The sequence below is a fragment of the Schistocerca americana genome, chromosome X, assembly GCF_021461395.2.
Source record: "Schistocerca americana isolate TAMUIC-IGC-003095 chromosome X, iqSchAmer2.1, whole genome shotgun sequence".
In the NCBI taxonomy this organism is placed as follows: Eukaryota; Metazoa; Arthropoda; class Insecta; order Orthoptera; family Acrididae; genus Schistocerca; species Schistocerca americana.
The window spans coordinates 619,757,410-619,773,264 of NC_060130.1; the positions used below are offsets into that span (position 1 = coordinate 619,757,410).

General features: G+C 41.6%; 1 protein-coding gene across 1 annotated transcript in view; it reads right to left on the reverse strand.

Annotated features, from left to right (window-relative positions):
* The window catches only part of LOC124554921 (protein OPI10 homolog), a 95,215-nt gene extending 81,160 nt beyond the window's left edge, over positions 1-14,055 (reverse strand). The window contains exon 1 of the mRNA XM_047128611.1: positions 13,911-14,055. Within this exon, the coding sequence (XP_046984567.1) occupies positions 13,911-13,940 (30 nt within the window). The 5' untranslated portion in view covers positions 13,941-14,055. The remainder of the gene's footprint in view (positions 1-13,910) is intronic.
* Positions 14,056-15,855: the final 1,800 nt, after the last annotated feature.

The following is a 15,855-nucleotide window of genomic DNA, read 5'->3' on the forward strand; positions in this document are numbered from 1 at the left end:
AAGCGGTCACTACCACACAGGTCGTCATGTGCTCTCCAGTGGATAGATGGGAGAAGTCCAGGACTGCAAACCAAGAGATCAATGGCCGAATATGTGCCATGTGCCACACTGAAATGTGTGGGAGCACCTGTATTTATGAGGCAGAGGTCGAGATGTGACAGTAAATTTTCGACATCTCTGCCTCGGCACACACAAGGGATTATGAAAGTTAAACTCTCCCAAAAGTAGGAAAGGTTTAGGGAATTGATCAATCAGTGCAGCCAATACGTTCAGGGGTACTGACCATTGGGAGGAAGATATACATTGCAGACAGTTATTTCCTGCATCGTCCTTATCCTGACACCCACATTTTCAAGAGGGATTTGAAGGGGCACAGGTTAACTACATACTGAGTTTAGGACATAGACGTAAAATCCGTCTGACACTCTATTATATGGTTCCTGTAATATCTCTAATAGTCGCAAAGGGCCACATTGTCAGGAACCAGGTTTCCTGGAGGCCAATGCAGAAAGCAATCTTCACCTCATTCTCAGACACGGAACATGTAGGTAGTGGTGGTGCAGGTGCAACTGCAATGCCTTAGTTCTTGGGGGTCTTTTTCATTTTAGGTTTCTCTCGCTGCTACTTAGGTTTGTCCAGCTGGGAGGGCTTCACTGATTCAGTCTCAGGGACTGAGGAGGACCGTGAAGCCCTACGACCAGCTACCTGTGGTTGCTTCAACCACTGGCAGGTGTCAACTTTGCCACAGGTAGGACCCTGGGAAGGGAGTGACCCAAGGGATCCCTTCCTGGCGAGAGGAGCCAAAGAAGACTTACACTTCTTCGGCTGAGAAGTGAGGACTGATGCCCCCGATGGTTGGGAAGGGGGGGGCGGGGGGGAGGGGGGTGTTGTTCCAGAAGTAGGTTGTGCAGGAGCAACAGGGAGGGAAGAGCCCCCCACCATTAAGGGGGCAGGTGGAGTCTGACAGCTCTGAGAGCCAACTGTACGCGGCATAACGGAAGATGGTAGAACCGTTGTTGTAGCAGCAGTGTAGGTTGACGTCATATGCACAGGATGTAGCCTCTCATATTTTCTCTTAGCCTCATTGTAGGTCAGTCGGCCCAGGGTCTTGTATTCAATTATTTTTCTTTCTTTCTGAAGAATCCTGCAGGCTGGTGAGCAAGGTGAATAGTGCTCTCCACAGATGACATGCATGGGAGGCAGGGCACAGGGAGTATTAGGATGTGAAGGACGTCCACAATCCCGACAGGTGACACTGGAAGTACAGATGGAAGACATATGGCTGAACTTCCAGCACTTAAAGCACCACATTGGGGAAGGGATATATGGCTTTACGTCACAGCGGTAGACCATCACCTTGACCTTCTCTGGTAATGTGTCACTCTTGAAGGGCAAGATGAAGGCACCAGTTGCAACCTGATTATCCCTCGAGCCCTGGCGGATGTGCCTGACAAAATGGACACCTCAGCACTCTAAATTGGTGTGCAGCTCATCGTCAGACTGCAAAAGAAGGTCCCTGTGAAATATGATACCCTGGACCATACTTATGGGGTGTGATGGAAACAGAAACATCCCCCAGCTTGTCACAGGCGAGTATTGCCCGTGACTGGCCATAGGATGCTTTTTTGATCAAGACCAAACCTGACCGCATTTTGCACAAGCCCTCCACCTCCTGAAACTTGTCCTCTAAATGCTCCACAAAAAACCAAGGTTTCATTGACAAGTAAGATTTCCCATCAACTCTCGTACATAGGAGGTACCGCAGTGAATAAGCTTCACTGCCATCTTTAGCCAGGCATTCCTCCCATGGTGTGGCCAGGGAGGGGAGGGGGGGGGGGGGGGGACAATTTGGGGTCGTATTTTGTAGCACTGAAGTTAGACATTGATTGCTTAGAGACTGCTGGTGTTTGACCACCAGCAAGAGATGACGTACTACACTTCATGGCATGTCATCCACCCTGATGCCACCCACTCTGACCAGGGGGCCTCCCCATGGGTGCCACCAAGTTGCAGCAAAAGCCATCTGGCAGGATGGCCATTGCTGGGAGTCCCGATGCCCCAGGTTGACAGACACCTACTCCTTGGCATACGTGGAGAGTTAACGGCACAGGCATCAGCAGAGCAATCCCTATGTGTTCAGGGGGCTACAACCAACATGGTACATGGTGGTCCCATGTGCTGGATATCAGGCGCAAATGAGCTAAGGAGTTCATTATCGTCAACAGCGCAGAAAGCGATACTGCACAGAGGATGGAGGAAAACACACCAAGGAGGCCAACGTCGCCCAACAGCTGGAGAATGAGTGCAAGCGTAGATCCATGTTGACGAAGGATGCAAGAGGTCTCAGCGCATGATGGACACTATGCACCATGTCAGACGCCCTTCCCCAACTGGCTCACTCTTCAGGAAAATTTTGACAAATGGAGGTTAAACTCCACAGGGGACCATCACATAAAGGCTGAAACATGTGAGACTCGTTTTAGTCGCCTCTTACGACAGGCAGGAATACTTCGAGCCTATTCTAACCCCCGGACCCGCAGGTGGGACAGAACTTTGAACTTTGCATGTGCTCTATCACTTGGACTGTGACAATTTTTAAGCAATTTTTGAAACCATGAAATTTACTTGTGCTCTAGGAATGTGGATTCTTTCAAGCACTGGTGCTTGGACTGTGGACATTTCTGTGCACCAGGGACCTTGGTCCTCTGTGCTTTGAGAGGTGAACAGTGCACGGTTTTCTTTCTTTCCAGTCGGCATGGACAAACCATTTTTGGCAGCCACTCTACAGCAGCTGATGGCTCAACAGGTGGGAAGTCAAAAACATATTGAAGAGCTCCTGCCCTGGGTACTGATTCAGCAACAGGCAGCCAATCCTTTGCCATTCCCACCATGCGAAGAGCATTCGGAAGACTGGGACTCATATATAAAAAACAGCTGTGACAGCACTTTAGGCCACTTCAGGTAAAGGATAACGATACTGCTAAATATCTTTTCTTTTCTTGAATTCAGCTGCAAACTTATCAATTACTATGCAAGCTAGACCCTCTGACAGAAGGTGCTAAACTGACATTTGAGGAAATGTGTTCCTAATTAAGTGATCACTACCAATGGCACCGTTAATTTGAATTCTGCTCACCTCGAGTTTTACCAAGGGTGCAAGCATATGAGTCAATCTTATCAAGCTTGGGCAGCAGAACTCTGGGGGGCTAAGTCACAGATTCGAGCTTCTCATTCCATGAAACAAAGAATTGTATGCAGAAGTGATGATTAGAGATGCACTCATCTGTGCAACACCAAATGAAGGGTTTCACTTAAAGGCTTTACAGTTTGATGCACTTCTTTAGATGACGTATTGCGTACAGCACAGTTGTACAAGGTCACACATGTAGCAGGTCATCACTCAGTTTCCCAAGTGGATATTGTCCCAGTAAACAGCGAACCTGGCAAAGTTTACAATTTGGCGGCCAATAGGGAAATTACTGTAGTCCACAAACAGCAGCACACTCATCCTCAGCACATAAACATTGGGTCACAAGATGAACCACATTTAGACAGGCATATCCTTCCTGCGAGGAATGTTTTCAGAGGCAGAAGGCTGTCCACACAGACAAGCAGACTGTACTAAATGTGCAAGACACGGTCACCTGTTATCTGTCTGTGGGGCAGACATTCTGCCTTCACCATCACAAGATCAAATGGACATAAATGTTATCAGTTAGAAGCCATCAACCCATGAAAGATCGCCCAGTAAACTACTCACTTCACTGAGAGTATCTGGCAAATCAGTAAACTTCCAAGTTGATATCGGTGCCACTACAAGTCTCATCAATTTTCAACTATATTGCAAACCAAATAGATTCCAAATGTATGTCATGAGATGAATAATCCACAATTCTGTCATCTTGACAGTTGGCAATTGTAACCCGCAACAAATTTTGTTGAACAGTCATTTAACACAGAACTGACTTACAAAACTGTGACAAGGGAAATAATTATCTCAGATGTAAACAGTGCTGATATGGAGAACCATTTATGCCTCAACACATTTACGTTTTTTTGTATTTTCGATCAAATTATTTTATTTTACACGTCTAATTCCATAGGACCAAAATCTCCAAGTCATGGAACGTGTCACTACATGAAAATACAGCATAGAAGAAATAACAGATAAAAATAAAATGTTTATGAACCCAAAAAAAGACAAGCCGTAAGTTCATGTAAACACAATCAACAATATAACACAGGCATCATCTTAATTTTTCAAGCAACTCCTCGACAAAATAGAAGGGGTGACCCATGATGAAACTCTCCAGTTTTGATTTGAAAGTGCATGAATTACTGCAAAGATTTTTAAATTCTTGTGGTAGCTTATTGAAAATGGATGCAGCAGTACACTGCATGCCTTTCTGCACAAGAGTCTAGGGAGTGCAATCCAAATCCAGATTAGATTTCTGCCTAGTATTAACCGAGTGAAAGCTGCTAAGTCTTGGGAATAAGCTGATATTGTTAACAAGAAACAACATTAAAGAATACATACATTAAGAAGTCAATGTCAGAATACCCAGACTAGTGAACAGGTGTTTGCAAACTTACACCACTTATTGCCCGAATCACCCATTCCTGAGCGAAAAACATCCTTTGAGAATGGGAAGAGTTATCCCAAAATGTAACACCATATGTCATAAGTGAATGAAAATAAGCAAAGTAGACTACTTTTTGTGTCAAACTATCACTTACTTAAGATATTGTTTGAATAGTAAAAATGGCAGCATTAAGTCTCTGAACAAGGTCCTGAATGTGGGCTTTCCACAACAGTTAACTATGTACCTGAACGCATAAAAATTTGAACTGTTTAGTTTCACTAATCCTATGTCCATTCTGTGAAATTAAAATGTCAGGTTTTGTAGAATTGTTTGATAGAAACTGTAAAAACTGAGTCTTACTGTGATTTAGCGTTAGTTTATTTTCTAGAATGCAATGGCGCAGTCAATCTGGTACCCAAGAATGCACCTTACCAATAACTGGACGAACTCTGGGCCTGGGAAAGGCAAAGAATTTCGAAACTTGTATTTTGCAAAAACCTAGAGCACAACCTCAATTTTTTGTCCCAGGGTGATTTCACTGGTAATATGTAGCAAAGTCAAGGAGGGATTACCGGCTGCAGGAAATGGATGTGATCATACCTCTCTCATCAGGTCAGTGGGCAACTCGCCACGTTATCATCAAGAAGCCATCCATCAAACTCAGGCTTTGCTACGATTTCAAGGTCATGTTGAATTCTCACACTGAAGTGGACATATGCGAAATCCCGAAGCCTGATGACATATACAAAGCTGGCAGACGGACACTACTTCTCCAAAGTTGAGCTCGCCAAGGCATAGTTAAGGCTCCCTTTAGGCCTAAGTTCTCTGAAGATTTTAGAAATCAACACAATGTATGGTTTACACATATTTAAATGGTTGGTCTTTGGGGTCTCCAGTATCTCTGCAATTTTCAAGAGATTTTTGGGACAGCTAATTCACAATGTGGCTGGCTGCATAAACTATTAGGTGACATCATCATCATAGGAAGTTCCAGTATGCAGCACTTAGTAAACGTGATTTCACTCTTTGTCATTTTGCAGGAGGCAGGATTAAAGCGCAATCTCAGCAAACATGAATTTTTTCAGTATTCAATGGACTACTTAGAACATTTTGTCTTGCATGAAGGCGTTTTACCACTGAAGAAACATACAGAAGCAATTACACCAATGTCTCAGCCAACAAACCTAAAGCAGCTCCAGGCTTTTCTAGAGAAAATTACATATTGCTGAAAATGTATTCCCACTCTATTCCAGATAGCACATCCATTACACACCTCATGTAAGAAAGGAGTGGCAGTCACATTGTCCACAGCAAATGAAAAGGTGATCATAGAGCTCCGGCAGTGTCTCCTCTCAGCACTCTTTTCAGTGGTGTTCCAAATTGGGATGAAGTTGCTGGTTGTGGCAGACACCTCACTCACAGAGATGACAATGGTTAAGAGAACCCCACTGCTTACATTTTAAAAACCCTAACCTCTGCGCAAAAGAAATACCCTCATATTGAGAAATAGGCACTAGTGATTATCTTTACTTTGAAAAAAATTCAAGTATTTCTCTATGGCAAAAAGTTTCGCCTGGGACTGGACCACAAGGCATTAATCTTGTTCAACCCAGCAGCTCATTTACCAGATCATACGGCTCATCAGTTTCAGTGCTGGACATTGTCCCTATCAAGATATGAGATCCAACACATCACAGCATGCCTTCATGTGTAGATGATCTTCCCTGCCTACCCATGGGATCAGACTACAAGTTTGATTAGTAGGAATTCCTTTCTTTGTCTTGGACAATGAGGCTCAACAAGCCATGAATGATTTTCCAATTACAGGAGCCTGAATCGCTGAAATTGTGGGCGCAGACACCATTCTCCAAGACGTTAGCACCTTGAAGGGGCAGCAAGAACAACTGGCCAACCAAAAATCTAATCCACTTTGACATTACTATGTGCTATGTAATATATGCTAGTAGATGGTTTGGTCCTTTTAACTATGGACCACAACTTGCCACAAGTGGTAATTTCAAAATCATTACGCCAACAGGTCCTACAGTTGCTTCATCAAAGACATTCGGGAGCTTCCAGAACCAAGCTACTGGTTCAGCACTACACTTATTGGCCAGGCATCAACCGGGAAATAGAGTGCCTAGTTCATCAATGCACAGATGTGCGGAACAGCGATGCTATTCTATTTTGCTGGACCCTTCCTGAATACAAAATGACTCATCATAATACATGCCTTCTCCAGGTTCTCATGCATGTCAATTGCTGCACAACCACAGTGCAATACACAGTCATGGTGCTGTCTAGGATTTTTGGCACTGAGGGAATGCCACAGAATTAAGTCACTGACAACAATCAGCAATTTCGGGCACAGGTCTCTGAAAATTTTTGAACTAAGAATGGAGTAAAGCAAATTCGTTCACTTTGCACTCATCCCCAATCCATGGAGAAGTAAGATGTGGTTCCGACATTCAAACAGCTGGTAGACAAGTACATACAAGATGCACCCACGGAACACACTCTGACACTTCTCTTAAGTTCATATAGAGTGACACCCTTTGGAGAAGAGCCTGATGGAGCTATTAAACGGTTTTGGCTTGTGGGGCGCTCAACGGTGCGGTCATCAGCACCTATTAAACAGACAATGAACTCGATTTCTACTGCCTGTGCTAATGGGTGCACCCAGTCCCCCAATCACTACTCCTACACCGAGTTCTAGCCTGGCACACAAGTATGGGCCTGGGGGTTTGGCCGACAAGATCGGTGTTTAGCTGCCACCATTAGTCGGCAATGAGGGTGAAGGGCCTTCACACTAGATACTGGAGACCGTGGTGAAGAGTCTTCACACTACATACTGGAGAGCAAACTATCTCCAGCACCACAGCCAGCTCTGATTATGCAACTTCAGTCTGCATTTCTCTTTTCACCAACCATTTACTGCGCTCCGATTTCCCACTCTTTGGCTAAAGAGGAGCACAACCTTGAGTCCACTCCCCCTATCCTTCTCCACTTGCTCCCTTCTCATCCTACTGTTAGCTGTTCCAGGCCACCACAGCAACAGGAGGAGCATCCAGCCTTGCCTCCGGCTTCCCCATTACAGGAAAGACAGATGCTTGAAGTTGAGGTACCTCAGCCGAGGACATCAACAGAGGGCACACTTAAGGGATGGCCACAACTCGGGAGCCTAGACGTCGTCATGATCTCACCTCCAGCTTCAGCTGTCACACCCGTATCCCCGCCACTGCCCAGCAGTCCAGCCAATGCTGCCGCCCAGGCCTCTTTCAGCACTACACTTGGGTTAGATCAGGGGGCTCCTGGTGCCTGAGGTCTCAAGGGGAAAGGCACTGCAGATGAGATGGAGGTCGTGCACCAGCATGGGGCTACCCCCCAACCAGAGAGGAGGAGTGTTGTAATGCCCATTTACCACTACCGTTTGCCACCCGGCACACTTCAAGAGTGGTACTCTGCTCCAGCACACCACTGTTTTGGCCCCTTGCGCTGAGCTGAGGCTAGCTAGCTGCAGAATTGGGGCCTGACACCTTAGGATCCACCATCACCCCCCCCCCCCCCCCCCCCGCCCCAACCCTGGCATGAGTTTATGACACTGGATGCGTGCACCTACTCAACACTACCACCATCAATGCTGGTGACCACTATGATGGCATATATCTAGGCCAACATCAGCTTCCAAGACACATTCTTTGTTGTCATGATACTGTGCCGCACCCAAGATTCTGAAACGCTATGCTGTTTGGTTGCTCTACAGATCTGCAAGGCTATGTTGGACTAGAACTTTGTTATGGACCTGGTATCGCCTCTGGCTGTTGCTTTCTTGTTGTTGTATTCTGTGCCATCTTGTGTTTGATTCAATAAAAAAGTTCACTGTTCAGTGTTCATTTGTACTGTGACACAGTAGCCAGTGGCAGTGGGAGTCCCACTGCTGATCCAACTGTAACCTCATAATATCCGTTGTGATACAAGAGTACCAGACAAGAACTGGATAACAGTTCTGTATCATCAATGAGCAAAAGCTTTAATTTTTCTTCAGCCATGCGATGACTGCCAATATTGAATGACATTAGTGGAATAGAGTGCAACTCTCACACAACAAGGAGGAGGACATCAGGCTGCTGTCTCGCCTATATATGCAGTACATTGTACCAGCCCAACAGTTAGTAGTTATCTGACATGTTGTGGCTTGAATACAGAGAAGATTTTCTTCAGGCATGCACTCATAAAAGACTATCAGGACATGAAATGGAATCTAGTTTCATTACTAGGATACTTCTTCCAAACAATTAAAAGAATAAGATGTGGGTGTTTGGAAACTGAACATAATATAGAGCTTTAAGACTCAAGTCATTCTTTTTTTCCTTCTTATAGACAGCTGCAAATAGCACTTTATTCCAGTCTGTTGGGACTATTCACCATGGAAAAGATCCACAATAAATATGAGCTAAGAAAGGAGCCAGTGAGCAGAGTAGTCTCTGTAAAACCAAATTTCAGTTGAATTAGGGTCTGGTGTCTTATTTGTTTACAACTGGTTTAGCTGCTTTTCTGACAATGAAGTAGTTTCTTCTCACACTGTACACAATATGTTGGATAGAGATATCACTAACAGTACATCTCAAAGCATACTGGCCAACAGTCAGCCGAGTGGGCTATACCAATAGAACAATGCTCTGGGCAAGAATGTGACTTCTGTACACAGGTCACTTTCTACATCTACATTTATACTCCGCAAGCCACCCAACGGTGTGTGGCGGAGGGCACTTTACGTGCCACTGTCATTACCTCCCTTTCCTGTTCCAGTCGCATATGGTTCGCGGGAAGAACGGCTGTCTGAAAGCCTCCGTGCGCGCTCTAATCTCTCTAATTTTACATTCGTGATCTCCTCGGGAGGTATAAGCAGGGGGAAGCAATATATTCGATACCTCATCCAGAAACGCACCCTCTCGAAACCTGGCGAGCAAGCTACACCGCGATGCAGAGCGCCTCTCTTGCAGAGTCTGCCACTTGAGTTTATTAAACATCTCCGTAATGCTATCACGGTTACCAAATAACCCTGTGACGAAACGCGCCGCTCTTCTCTGGATCTTCTCTATCTCCTCCGTCAAGCCGATCTGGTACGGATCCCACACTGATGAGCAATACTCAAGTATAGGTCGAACGAGTGTTTTGTAAGCCATCTCCTTTGTTGATGGACTACATTTTCTAAGCACTCTCCCAATGAATCTCAACCTGGTACCCGCCTTACCAACAATTAATTTTATATGATCATTCCACTTCAAATCGTTCCGCACGCATACTCCCAGATATTTTACAGAAGTAACTGCTACCAGTGTTTGTTCCGCTATCATATAATCATACAATAATAGCACTAGCTCTAATAATGGACTGCTAGCGCTGATGGGCAGCCAAGATTGTTAAGTTGAAGCAGACTTCACATTTCTTGAACACACTCACTACAGATATTGCTCCTGGGAAAAGACTCTAATGATAGCATGATGCTTTACCATGGATAAGGAGGTTGTTCAGAAAATGTTTGTGCAGGTCTACCATGTGGGAAGTGAACTGAATAAAACTCCAATACAGTTTTATGTACTTTACAGTACAATTACAGGATACAGTTATATGTACTTTATTAATATCACAATTATAATGGATACACATTTGCAAACCATGGAAGTCAGCAACAGACTAACTAACTATAGAGGGATGAGTGAAACCCCCACAAGTATATACCATCTCCAGGAACACACTTGGTAAAAACAATTTAATGGCCACTTTGGATGAAGAAGAGATGCACTGAGTTTAGTGGTAATTACATTGCAAAATAAAATAAATTGGGCTGTGTTACAATACTTTCTTGGTATACTTTGAACTACCACTAAGCTGAAACTGCTTCACTATTAACTACAAGATAAATGAGCACTCTGCGAGTATATTCCGTACTACAGCAAGCTGAGCAACTTTGTGCATACTAGTAGCGACTGTTTTGAACAGAATCGTAAAATGCAGCTGCACCTCTCAGTCATGACTGATTTAGTAACAATTCTTTATGAACACTCAGTGTAGACGTGTATCAAAAACATAATGACAGTTGTACACCCCCACACCAGGTATTACAGAAGTATCAAAAATAATTACTACATGCCTTCTGCTCACTTAGTCAAAATATACATTAAGAACTCTTAACATATGGAACTGGCACCAACAAAAAGTGCTAGCAGTGGAAAGACAGTCTGATGTACTCATCAAACCAAACTGTCAAAGTGGAAGATGCACTATGAATTAGAACATCAGCAATAGATGCTGTTGAAAGAAAGAAAGAGAGATGAACGCAAACGTTTGTACTGGAACAAATCCAAAAATAAGGTAGAACAACTTGAAACATTCAAGTAAGCATGCTCAGAAGAATATCACAGAAGTATACATTTGCTTATCGAAAACACATTCAATTCATAAATTTTTCATCTCTTTATTGCAGATCGATTATAGCTTCTTGCCAAGAATATACTGATGGCAACAACATGTTCATTATGTTGCCATATTATGGCACAAGGACAGCAGCTATTTTGAAAAAAAAGTTATCATTTCTTTTTCAACTTAAGTTAAACTGTGTGTCTGAAAGCTAACAATAGACATAAAACAAATTTTCTTCAGCAAGAATTAGGAGTATATAAATTACAATGTCCTAATTGCAATGCCTGTTACACACGGCGAACTGGGCTCGAGATGAAATTTCATGAGCGTGTGGCATTAGAGGGGAGGGATATAGTACAAAAAACCAAATTTTACTGCTCGTCTTGTTGACATTGGAATGGTCCTCCTGGTCTGATGTCGCAACTGAAGCTGCTACATAGAGGGGATAAGGGCAGATTTTTGGACCTCCTGGAGGAAATGGAGATATTTTGTTATCAGAGAATTTCCCACCTTGCTCAATGAGCAGGTAGCAATGAGAAGCAACCAATTATGGGAGATTTTCAAGAGCCCCCTAACTAACAAAAACAAGGGGCTTTCAGAGGCTCACAGAAAGACACACAACACCTCGTAAATACAGCTTTATGTAGTGCCATGTGATGGCTCATTAAGTGAGAACAAAATTCATAGCTCATGAACCAAGCCATTTTCCAGTAGCCACAGACAGTGCATGCATCTGCATTATTATTAACACTGTTTTTGTATAATAAAGATTAATAAATTTTTATAAGTCAATTTGAGTATTGTACTTCCTTGAAATCATAACGCTGGTTCATACTTGACAACCATATAAGTTAGTTTTTGTTATTTAAGCCAAGTTGGAAGAGAGACTTATGCACTCAGTGTGTGATATGTATCCATAACGTAAAACTTGTTTTAATATTGGTAATGATTATAGGTTTCACACAAAAACCAATGTTATTAGTACTGTACTTAAGGATGTCATTGTAATTTTATGTAAAGCCACTACATTTAATTTTTTAAATATATTTTAATAAATGTTGTATACAAATGACAGTTATAAAGAGGGTGCTAGTTACTACTGATGTCACACACCAAGGTTAGCTGCAGGGAAATGTAAGCAGCAAACTCATTTAACTGTTTGTTATTTGTAATGGCAATGTGGTACACATGCAATTTTCTTTATGATGAGTTTTCATGACTTGAATATAAATGGTACATGTACATTTATGGTTTGCAAGCTGGTGTATTTATGATCTGGTTTTAATTGACATTTTAATGTCTGGTTCCCATTATGTTCTTTTGTTCGTGTAGCAATGAAGATAGCTACATAGAAGCTGCAATCGATCTGCAATAAAGAGATTAAAAATTTACAACTGATGCTGCCCTTCCTCCTATCTCGGATCTCATTAATGTAGTCATGGAGCAAAGTGTTCCTAATGGAAACACACTTTAAGAGTATATTATTATTATTATTATTATTATAGACAGACAGTTTAGCACATATGCACGCACACACACAGCTGCTTCTTTTATATGGACCCACAAAATATTCATACTAAGCTCAGACAAATACAATTTTATTACACTGTGCTCTAACAAAGAAACAAGTAATATTCGAGCATTATATATGGTGATGATTTTGTTGCTGATCAGTTGATGCTATACTTTTTATTTCCGTTTGTAATAATTCTCAGAGAGAAAGAAGAATAGCAGCAGTAGCAACTTGTGTAAACCACACTACTCTTTCTTCACATCAAATTATTTCTCAGACTCATAAAAACACCCATTTTCAGACGCAAAATCTGTATACAGATAACTGAAATTCTGTGATGGCTTGACAATGCTATCACTGTAAACGTAAGAAAAATCATGAAAACAGAATGTTGGCTTCTCTAGATGATACAAATAAATAAATAATTATATTCGTCTTGAGAAATTTATTTAATAACAGATGTTACAATACGCAACCTGTGGTTTCCGGATGGCAGCCATAAGGTAGGTTACCCCCCTACAAATGCACTTCAAAGCACGAATAAGTATATTTTCATGCTGAACTCTGCGAGTGGAGTGTATATGTAAGTATTAGATTCAATTTCGGATGAACATCAATGTTGTTCCCAATCACTAAGTGAGGAAATCATTCACAATTTTTTCGGTCTTTTACTGATTCTCCAGTGAAGCAAGGGCAATAAGATGAGGTGGGATTGCCAGGTCAGCCTGCTACCACAGTAATCAGATTTCCGTCGACGTTCTAACAAACCTGGCGAACATAATTGTGGAAGATCAGGTGGAAAAAAAAAAATGGGCTAAGTTCTTGTTGAAGACATCATCTAGGCATTCGCCTCAAGGGATGTGGAAGCAGTAATTACTTCCACTGCATAACGCAGATTTGAATCCTGCTCCTATACATGAGGGTTGTAATACAAACGTATCAATTTATCATCACCTGCCGGTGTTAGTGGTTTCTGCTGCCCAATTGTTTATCATTCCCCGTTTTACACAACATATCAAAAACCAGAACTGTGCCGGGGTGACTTTTTCCGTCGAGGTGCATTATATTTTTAATCATGAAATATAAACTGTGGATGCGCTATTAACAACAACAGAAGTTTAAGCATTGATAGGCGTTTCCCAATACAATAGCATTAACATTGGATGACTATGTCGTGTATTCAGTTTTTGCTTCCTGTTTTCAACATATTGCTTAACAATCTATAGTATAAAAAAAATAAAAAAATAAATAAAAAATAAAAAAAAACCACTTAATTAAGACACCTTCTAGAGTGTTCGTATCTCTATTTAGTTTTGAAAACAGTGTGAAAGTTCATATATGTTCCGAACACTATCGACTCAGATATAGTTATACATTATGAAATATCTCACCAGTCTTCCAGAAACTATTACACCAAACATGCTTGTAAATTTGTTTTATTTATGTAGATCATACACAACTTTCCCCACGCGTTTTTCTCGGCAAGACAACAAATCAACAAACCCTTACACCACTTCAAAACACAAACATACAATCCGTGCAGTGTGCACAGATATTATTCAAGTCGACAGATCGACCTATAACAATGGAGGTAAAAATATTTTACCTCCATGCCAAATAACACAAGAAACACGGCATTAATACTCAAAAACTTTCTGTTTTAAAATAAATAGTTATCTTCTGGAATATAGAACAACATATCATAAATTAAAAGGCATTACTAGATCTTTATCGCCCAGCAATGAATTAATATCTCCATAAAAGGGACTTCTCTTACGAGATCATCATCATCTGTGTTCCGCCCTAGGGTAGGTTTTCACGTGCAGCTCTCCATGCATTCCTGTCATTTGCTACCCTCTTCGTTTCCTAGTAATTGTATCCTATTCTAATACTATCCCCCATCTGATACTTTCTGCGTACTCTCCTTCTGCCATTCAACGTTCCCTTCAAAACAGTTACCAATTCCACATGTCACACTTATTACATCACACCTGTATAAATTCGTGTAGTTTTATTTGTGTATATATTTTGGTCCAGTAAATCAGTTTACTACCAGCCGGGTTCACACAGGAAACAAAAGTGTAGCTACAGCTAGTGGAACACTGCATTTGCAATGAAGTTTCAGGCGCGATCGCTCAGTTTTTAGTGGAGTAACTTAAGATATGCAACTTCATATGCGGCAAAAAATTCAACTTGGCTGTACTTTTTTACGCCACTTCCATCACTGCTCCCTAGGGGCTGTATTTCGAAACACGAGAATTCTGTTGCAGTTGTCGTGGAGCAATTGCTGGTGTACTCTATTCAATTTCAATGTGTTTTCATTTTAGCGCTGACAAAAAGTCAGAATAGTGGTCAGCAGTTACACTTTCACGGCTTCTAGAACTACACCATTAACAATCTGTAGTGGTGTGTGTGTGTGTGTGTGTGTGTGTGTGTGTGTGTGTGTGTGTGTGCTGTAGGTCTATGCCACAATCTCCTCGAAAGAGTTTTTGGATTAATAATTAAAAAAAACTTAATATGTGACTAAAAAAGGGAGTCACATAAACTTTGTGATTTGTGAGACCAAACATTGAATAAATTATGGGTTGTATGTGGGAAATAGTCCTGGAGTGTCATGTGGCAGCTGTTAAACTACAAATTAATTGTTAGACATGCCTAGATCAACGAATACTAACATCTTGTAAGAGTGGTATGGCTGCAGAGGATATCTGTACACGCCAGGTGTTGGCTAGTTCACTACAGCAGACAGCATTTTCGTCTTCAAGTCTTTTGTAAATGTCTTCGTGGCTCCTGATTTATCCTTGTGCAATATCTATTTTCGAATTTAACAATTGTGTTTCATCTGTCTTGTATTTAACTCTTGACACAGCTCTAATGCCGTAACCTGTACTTTAACATCAATACTCGCTGATATTATATTATTATTACCTTTATTACCAATTCTATATCATTCACCAGCCACAGCTGGACAGAAAGCGTCAAAATACATTATCAAAATACATGAATACAACTCTACTATGATAGTAATTTAATACTGCAAGACATATTTAAGTTATAAAATAGATTACAATAATATCACACCAATAAAATAGATACAAGTGTATAATGAAATTAAAAATAACTGTTGCTGCTGGAGTTACGGAACTGAGCTGCAGCTCAAGTAAACACTATGCTATTACTAGAGAAGAATTCTTCAAATTGTAGAAGGGTTGCTCTTTTAGCTTACACAAAATACCAGTTTTAAACTGCTCCCACGGTAAAAAAATGGTTTACAGTGGTCTTTTTTTTTTTATTATTATTATTATTATTATTTTTTTTTTGCTTGCTTGCTTGAAG